This window comes from Hyperolius riggenbachi, chromosome 6, assembly GCF_040937935.1.
Source record: "Hyperolius riggenbachi isolate aHypRig1 chromosome 6, aHypRig1.pri, whole genome shotgun sequence".
NCBI classification, from domain to species: Eukaryota; Metazoa; Chordata; class Amphibia; order Anura; family Hyperoliidae; genus Hyperolius; species Hyperolius riggenbachi.
Window position 1 is genome coordinate 340,176,924 of NC_090651.1, and position 9,231 is coordinate 340,186,154.

Here is a 9,231-nt window from a genome sequence, read left to right on the forward strand (position 1 = left end):
CTTCTATTTGTCCCCCTGTGTCCTCCTCTGCATGGGCACAGTACAGGGAGTCCCCAACATTGCGGTGGGTTAGAGGTTCGTATTAGCAGGTGTTCACAAGTCTGAAACTTCCTGCATTTGGACTATAAGATGCAATGACTTTTTCTCCCACTTTTGGGGGGGAAAAGTGAGTCATATAGTTTAAAAAATACAGTATTTTCCCATACGCGCACACAGTGATTGCAGGATCTCCAACCCATCCTTGTGGGTATTCATAACCCGCAAGTCTGTTCTTTTATACATAACCTAACAATACTGCACCATTTGGCTCCTGGTTTCCCTTCACCATGCAGGCAACACGACTCCCTTTTTTTTGAGGAATCTTAATGACCTGACCCACAGACATGTTACTTAATATATTAGTGGTAAACTGTGGTGTCAATGTTTGGGTCAGTTAACCGAACTCTTGGTAAACTAAGCAAGGTCTCCAAGGCTGACTTAAATGCCTGAATGGCCTGAATGTGTGGGGAGTGGAGGGGTTGTGATGTCCTCCTGAATGTGTGTACTGTTGCTCCTTCTTTTTTTGTTTTTTGTTGGGGGGGATTAATGTTATACCCACCAGTGACTTACCTGCATGTGGGTTGTGGTACAAAAAACTGACGTTTTCTCCTTAGAGTCCATAAAAACAGTTGACGTTTTTCACCTAAGTTTTCTCCTAGGAGATATAGCGAGAAGCCATTTCCTGCTAGGAAACTGTTTTATAGTTGGAATTTCTTATCAGTGAAGGTCACACTTCAGTCACTTCCTGTCTGGACTGAGTCAGCCACTTACATACCTGATATTTAACTCTTTCAGGCAGAGAAAGTTAAAAAGGAACACAGCATAGTTATTTGTGTGCTAGGCACTGTACATACCCATGTCTATCTCATCATGTCACGTCACCTTGGGTATTCTTTAAAAGACATTTTATTGACAAGTTGTGAACATATTACCTAGGAGAAAACTCAGGAGAAAAGGTTAATTGCATTTGGGCCTCTTTTTATTACAAAGCTGAATAGAAATCTCTAGCTGGTTTTGCATATTTAATTTGCATCACCTTTATTTATTTTTTAGGTGGGGAGGTATCATATAGCATCATCCGATCCTGTGCTCCAATTAGGAAGTGTAATGTTGTTGGAAGCATGACTGTGCTCAATACTTATTTTACTCTGGGCGTAAGCTGCTGCACTGAAGACTACTGCACTCCTCTAATACCTTCACGTGAGTGACTCTAACTGCTCTGCTACACTCTCATAAATAATTCCATAGCTAGTCTCCACTAAGAATTTAGAGAAGCGTAGTTTAGAGCTCACTGACATCACCTTATTGCCCTTGTTTAACGTTCTTGTAAGGCCGCATCTGAATATGGAATTCAGTTCTAGGCACCGTATTATAGGAAGGACATTGCAGCTTTAGAACAGGTTCAAAGACCAACAACGACATTGATTAGAGGGATATAAAGACTCACTTACTAGGAAAGGTTAGATAAACTGGGCTTACGTAGGCCCCATTTACACTTAGGCCCCGTTTACACTTAATCAGTTGGTACGCCTTTTTTTTTTTTCTTCTACATAGCAATACATTGTAAAAAAAAATTTCCGTTAAAATGATTTAAGTGTGAAAGGTGCCATAGGAAAACATGGGACTTACTTTAAAAATCAGTTGACCTTTCAGTTATAACTGAGAGCAACTGATTAAAATGAACCACCGGACTAAAAATCTACTCAGCAGAACTGAAAAGGCTTGGTGTTTCTTTAACAGAACTTTGTTTTTCTTACCAAAGCATCATTTTTAGCTGCATTTTTAGTTAAGCTCCACCCATCAAAGAAAACAAGCCCGGGTTTTTTTCCCTGATGCTGTGCAGAGCATGATGGGATTTCCTATGTTGTTATTCACGTTGCCTAGTAACTGGGAGAGGTGCTCAGGACACAGGACAGTTGGAACTGTGTCTCATACTCCTTGTCACCTCCTTTCAACCAAAAAGATGGCTGCCATCATGAAATCAAACATTTGCCTGTTCTTTTAAAACCGGGTGGGTAAGAGATTATATTACCTATCTATTTTAATTAAAATAACTAATGTAACTTAATGACAGTATATTTGTTTAGGCTGGAGTTCCTCCTTAAGTGTAAACGGGACCTAAATCAGTTAGTACGCATTTTTTCTTCTTCTTCTCCATAGCAGTGCATTGTGAAAAAGATTTCAGTTAAAACGCGTGACGTGTGAAAGGTGCCATAGGATAACATAGGCATTACTTTGAAAATCAGTTGTCCTTTCAGTTATAACTGAGAGAAACTGATTAAGTGTAAATAGGGCCTAAGGATGCGTACACACATCCAATTTTGATTGTTCAATGGCTCGTCAATTTTCCCACTTTTATGCAATATGAGAGTTTACCTGCGCAATTTATTCATAATATGCAAAATCTAGAGGCTCTCATACTACCTTGAGGTGGTAAAATTAGCTAGTAATTGGTAAATCAAAATTGGATGTATGTATCCACCAGCCTGGCACATACATTCAATTTTGGTTGGCCAATCACTGACCAATCTTACTACCTCTTTGTAGAATGAGAGTTTACCTACACATTCTGCTTAAATGATTCAAAATCATTTGATCCTCATACTACATGGAGGTAGTAAAACTGGTCAGTGATTGGTCAATTAAAATTTAGGGATGTGTAACAGCCTTTAGATGCCTCCACTTTTACTTATTTAAAGAGAATCTGTATTGTTAAAATCGCACAAAAGTAAACATACCAGTGCTTTAGGGGACATCTCCCATTCCCCTCTGTCACAATTTCGCCGCTCCCCGGGGCATTAAAAGTAGTCAAAAACAGTTTTAAAAAGTTTGTTTATAAACAAACAAAATGGCCACCAAAACAGGAAGTAGGCTGATGTACAGTATGTCCACACATAGAAAATACATCCATACACAAGCAGGCTGTATACAGCTTTCCTTTTGAATCTCAAGAGATCATTTGTGTGTTTACCTTCTGTCCCCTTGCAGCTCTCATCCACTGAATAAGTGACAGGCTGATCCTTTTTTCCTGCAGACAGCTCTGCCCGGTGTCTGTAATTCCTCAGTATGTGTCAGCCAGCTCCTTTCACAGCCTAACAGAGGAGGATTTTTATCCAGCTCTCTTCTCTCGCTGATAAGAGAGCAGAGACGCTGCTGGCTTATGTAAATAACACACACACTGGAATGTGGAAAGAGGGGCCTGGAGGGGGGCGTGCATAACAGATCAGCACGGAGGAGTTGGCAGCCTTCCAGACACAAAATGACAAGTCCGACAGGGGAAAGATACATTGATTTATTACAGAGACGGTGATAGTAGAAAGTGCTGCAGTACGCCAGAGCACATTAGAATAGGTTTTGGAACTTGTAGGATGGTAGAAAAAAGGATGACATTTTTGTTACAGAGTCTCTTTAAAACTAAAAATAAGGTTTTTTATACAGGGTCTTGTTTTTAAAATCTTATGGTGAAATGTATGTCTACTGATTTAACTTGAAGTCTTTATATTAATGTACAGCAGCCACAAAAAGTCCACTCTTAAATACCATCATGTGCAAAGCGTGCAACTCTTACTCTTCTGAACCTTGTGAACCAGATGTCATGTTCTGCAGTGGGAATGAGAACCGTTGTGTGACCTATAACGTGACAGCAGGTAATCCTATACAGCATTGTCATATATTCCACAGTTAGTTACACGTGCATGTTCTACCATGTTGTGCAAAGATAATGAATAGAGCCGAAAATTATCTCATATCCTTTAAGTGTCAAATCAATAAGAGCATGCCTAGAGGAAACATCAGGTACAGTCCACAACTGAGGTCTTGCTCTAAGTATGTTTTATAGGTGAGTCTAGAGTAGATCTACAACCAGAGATGATCAATGAGAGGCAAATATTTCAGGTGTGCAGTAACTTCATCAGCTTGGAATTGGGTCAAGTAAATAAACTTCCAGTTGATTTTGAGTGGACCAGTTCCAAATTGCATGAGAATTGGCATCGCATTAACCATTTCTATCTATCACTCACAAATCAGGAAACATAAAGTTTTTAGTTCCAGCTGCAACGTTAATCCACACCAAGGACATTGTTCATCCCTATCAGGAACATATTAAATTATGTAAGTTGTGAGTTTGAGTTTTCATTTTATTTATCGGACTTGTTTTCCCACAACATCCTACAGATGCTCAACTGTTATGAGGCCTGAGGACTTTGGAGGTCAGTGGAAGTATTATGCATTAGAATTTTTTTTCATAGCTCCTTCATGGTCCAGTTTTGATGATTACATGCCCATTGTGGGAATCAGGGCTAGGCCAAGGCAGAGGCTTGGGAGGCACCGGCCTTTGTGTAAAGAATACTGAGATTGCACCTGTGCCCACACAAGCAGCCCTTCCTCCAGTTATTGCTGAGTAGTGGTGAGCATAACATGCTCACCTCTTGGTGCCGGAATCTCTCTTCAGCCCTGTAGAAGCATTCCCTCTCTATGAATCCTTCCAGTAATGTCTCTGATTTTGTGACAACGCTCCATAGTTGAGGGTGGTACTTAATACTGGGGGCATAACTGGCAATCTATACAGGGGAGAGGGGCTGCCCAATACTGGATGCACTTTCGGCTATCTATACTGGTGAGGGAGATACCTAATACTGCAGGCGCACCTGGCTACCTATACTGGGGAAAGTGGCTACCTAATACTGGGGGCACATCAGACTTCCTTCCTATACTGGAGGGGCATACCTAATACAGGGGCCATATCTGTTACATATACTGGGAGGAGCTACTTAAAACTGAGGGCACATTTTGCTGCTTATACTGAGTCACTGAGGGGACATACTTGACACTGGGGTGGGCAAAATTTGGGGGCAGGGGAGCACTTTGAAATCTCTGCCTCTGGTGCTTGAGAGCTACTAACATAGGAGCTCTGCACGGGTGTGTCCTGTTCTCCCTGTACACAAACCCATGTACCTCATCTGTGGACTCTGTCAAAGTTATCAAGTTTGCGGATGACACAATCATTATCAGTTTAATTGATGGAAAAGGGGAGAGTGCATATCACAGCGAGATTGGAAGAATATGGAGCTGGTGCAGGGACAATGTCAAAAACTGTTGAGCTGATCATAGACTTCCGGAAACTTCCCTCCGCACTTCACTCTGTTCTCATTGATGGGACTGACGTCTCCAGGGCACGGCCATATCCGCCAACTTAAAATGGGGGAAGAACACTACCAAGATCCAGAAGAAGGCAGAGCAGAGGTTATTCTTCCTGCAACAACTGAAGAAATTTGGGATTTGTGAGCTGCTCACCAGCTTCTACACCGCTATAATAGAGTAAATCCTCTGCTCATCCATCATCGTTTGGTATGCTGGTGCTACCGCTAGTGACAGGTACAAGCTCCAAAGAATGATTGGCAGAAAAAGTCATTGGATCAATCTAGCCACCTCTTGACCACCTCGATTCCACCAGAATGAAGACAACAGTCACTAAGATCTCACAAGACCCCTCCCACCCTAGCAACCGTTTCTTTACGCTCCTCCCATCAGAGTACCGCTATATGAACATCCCCTCTAGAATCACCTGGCTCAGGAACACCTTCTTTCCTCAGGCTGTCTTCCGGCTGAACTCCAGCCCTCCCTGCCAGGCCCGCTACCCTGCGGAAACACCCATCAACTGGACAGTACTGTCCCCCAACACTCGCCCCATCCTTCCAAGCAACACGTGGGTGCAGCACTCTTATCTGAACTCTTCTAACTACCCCCAAGATGATTTATTTACTACCAGCCCAGTTCATACTTTCCTAAATGCTATGATTGACTACCTATATGTATTAATTTTCCAACCCCTACTGCTACCGCATTGCTGTCCTGTATCATTGCTGTCCTGTATTTGTTTGTGCTAATTGTCTTGCCTGTTCTGTTTGCCAATACCACGTTTACCGCAATCAATTCAGGGTACGACAACCATTGCAGTCGGCGAATAAAGGTTTCCTGATTCTGATTCCGGGTGGGCACTCTCAAAGATACACAGGGGTCTTCTAAAGTGAGGCATTCACCAACAATGTAATGTTGCACTAGGTTGTTTACATTTATACTATTGTATTTACATAAACAAAATTGAACTGGAGTTTTTATATTATCTCAAACCTGTTTGATATGCCACTGACTTACATGAGATGTCTCCATCCTGCAGGCTCCCAGACTGTTGAACTGCATCAAGGCTGTGGCAATAAAATCCTGTGTGATTACCAAGGCTTCAGTGTGACTATTGGCAATGGTTATATGACTTTAAGCCATAACTTTACCTGCAATACTGCCACCCCCACGAAAAGTGGCTTCAGTCATCTCCTGCTTTCCATAACTGCTATTGCCCTTGTTCTCCAACTTTTTGGGGAGAAGATGAGATCGTGAACTCTGGGAGATGAAATCATGTACAGCCATTTTTTTATTTTATTATTTTGTGTGAAATCAGATGAAAAATTTCAGTGAGAAGATTAACCATGAATAAGTTAAAATCCATGGTCAAGTTGCGGAGCACACAAAGGGCATGATTTGCAAACCTTTTTATTCGCCTACAGTATTTTCATCTGTTTTCTCCTTATCTATGTTACATTTTTAAGCTCCCAAAGAGCAAAAATATAATGCAACTAAGGTAAGAAAAGTAATGTTGAAATGAAGTTAATCAGGAACAAATTACTTTGAGCGATTATTTTGCTTGTAAATGCGCTGATTGGTTATGTTTATAAATAAAGTGATAAATAAGTCATGTATGAGAAGTTTTGTGAATAGAGCCCAAAATTACTAACTTAGTCAAGGTATTTGATTTCAACCACTTATGGGGCCTGTCTGGTCACACTAACAGTGGCCTCCAGTAGCGGAGCAGTTAAAAATGGCGCACAGCGCCGAGTGATGAAAATGGGGCCGCAATCACTTTCATTATCAAACGATATTTATCGTTTTAAATGTTAAAAACGGTGCAGACCTTATGAACGTTGTCTAACGTTTTAAATCCTGCTTTTTTTGTCCTGCCTGAATGTTATTTATCATTTTAAGCCCTGCTTTGCTGACGTTTTAAAATATGTCTGCCCGCCGACTTTAACGTTTATTAGCAAAGCCCCCTTAAAAGCTAGAAACACCAAGTTTGCAGGTTATGTTAATAAGAACAGTGGGAACAAGAGGAAACAATTTTCAAAAAGACCTTATACTTTTTGAGAAAATTGATTTTAAAGTTTCAAAGGAAAAAAGTTACATTTAAATGTGGTAAATGACAGTTCTTAGTGAAACAATTCCCGCCGACTTTAGAAGTTAATAGCAAAGGCCCTTACATCCTAGCAACACCATATTTGCAGGATATGTTAAAAAGATAGTAAGAAACAATATTTAAAAAAAAATGTGTTCAGAGTGTGAGAAATAAAAAAGATGTTGGGTCCCCCCTACAGAGCCTCTTTAACCCCTTGTCCCCCATGCAGGCTGGGATAGCCAGAAAGTGGAGCCCCGGTCGACTGGGGCTTTGCACTCTGAGCTATACCAGTCTGCATGGTCCATGGTATGGGGGGGCTCCGGGGGGAGGGGGGCCAAGCCTTCCCCTCCCTCTGTAGCCCTTGTCCAATCCATGGACAAGGGGCTCTTCCCCACCTCCAGTGCCCTAGGAGGAGGTGGGGGTGATGACTCCCTGGGGGGTTTCATAGTGGCATCTGGGAATCCCCTTCAAGAAGGAGACCCCCAGATGTCCACCCCCCCCCCCTCCCAAGAGAACCTTACCCATTTCCACAAAGGGTTAAATGAAATAAAAACGCAACCACGAGAGCAGTCCTTTAATATTCTTAATTAGCCAGAAATACTTACCTGTACCTTTAAGAAAATGTTCCCATGCCAATATCCTCGGAAATGGTCCCACGCCAATAAACTCTATCTTGCGACCATAGCACCTATCAGGGTGCTCCAGGGTGCCAATGTAGGTGGGGGAGATAGGTGCAGTGTGCAGGAAGGACAGTGGAAAGCTGCGGAGGGAGATGGAGATAGATGCAGCTTTGCTATATTAAGTATAGCTAGAGCTGTGCGTGGAAACGGCAGTGTGTGTGGTGTGGGGTGCGGAGATCTTCAATCAAGATCGCAAGATAGAGGATATTGGCGTGGGACCATTTCCAAGGATATTCTTTTTTTTTTTCCACAATAAATTTTTATTGTTTCAAAACTATTACAAGTATGATATAATAACAGGTTAACATGGTAAGGTGTATTCATCCAAGTGTTTTGATATTAACATACAATGCTCCTAAAGATTATTGCAGTCAAAACATTTGCACAGGGTTGGTATCAGACATTTTACATATCTGCATTATCAGTGATAGTATAGTTTGGATCCTGCTAGGTGAGAGGACCACATCCAGTCAATTGCTAACCAAGTTTGGCTGACTGGTTGGTAACTCAGTTCCTAGCTGTTGTGCTCGATCGGCTCAGTGGTCAATAAACCTGTTAATCGAGGGGTGTTGCAATTAGATTTAGTACTATTGTTCCAAACTTTGGTCCTTTATTTAGTCTGTGTTGGAAAAGGAAGTTCGAGCGTTTTGGCAATCTGTGGATTATTTGATGACCGCTTGTTTTCCTGTGATATGTAGTTGGGAGTCTCATTGTATTCCTTGGATATATGGTATGTAAACGTATAAGAAGATCCGATTTATAGTTAGAATGTGACATTCTTATACCATAAAGGAAAGGATTAGATTAGATTGAACCGTAACACATTTATAAAAATATAAACCATAAAACATGACCTCATTTACAAAGTTGTTTATAATGACTTTGTTGATTAATTTTTCCACTATATTATCTTATTGTTTACTTAGACTTAGCTAGTCTTATGCAGTTACCTATTAAGAAAGCAACTCTGGTCTAAGATACTTCTCCATTGTTATATTGCGCTTATATAATGTTATGAGAGAGGCAAAATCTAACTTATCTGTGGATTTCCAGTTACTCGTTATTGTGCATTGGGTTGCCATGATTATATGACAGATCTGCATTCAATATTTAGGATCGATTTTATCTATATCTATACATAATAAGGCTAGTTGTGGTGACAGGGAGAATCCCGGTATTAACTGCTGTCTTATGTATTGTTCTACCAATTTCCAGAGGTCAGAAACGAGTGGACATTCCCATAACATGTGCATTAGTGTTCCTATGCAAGCTGAGCATTTCCAGCATGTG

General features: G+C 41.2%; 1 protein-coding gene across 4 annotated transcripts in view; it reads left to right on the forward strand.

Annotated features, from left to right (window-relative positions):
• Window positions 1–6,699, forward strand: part of LOC137522951 (uncharacterized) — a 190,513-nt gene extending 183,814 nt beyond the window's left edge. For all 4 annotated transcript variants that reach the window (XM_068243109.1, XM_068243110.1, XM_068243111.1 and 1 more), the window contains exons 7-9: window positions 1,093–1,239; window positions 3,552–3,686; window positions 6,215–6,699. In XM_068243109.1, coding sequence (XP_068099210.1) covers window positions 1,093–1,239; window positions 3,552–3,686; window positions 6,215–6,432 — 500 coding nt within the window. In that variant the 3' untranslated portion in view covers window positions 6,433–6,699. The remainder of the gene's footprint in view (window positions 1–1,092; window positions 1,240–3,551; window positions 3,687–6,214) is intronic.
• Window positions 6,700–9,231: the final 2,532 nt, after the last annotated feature.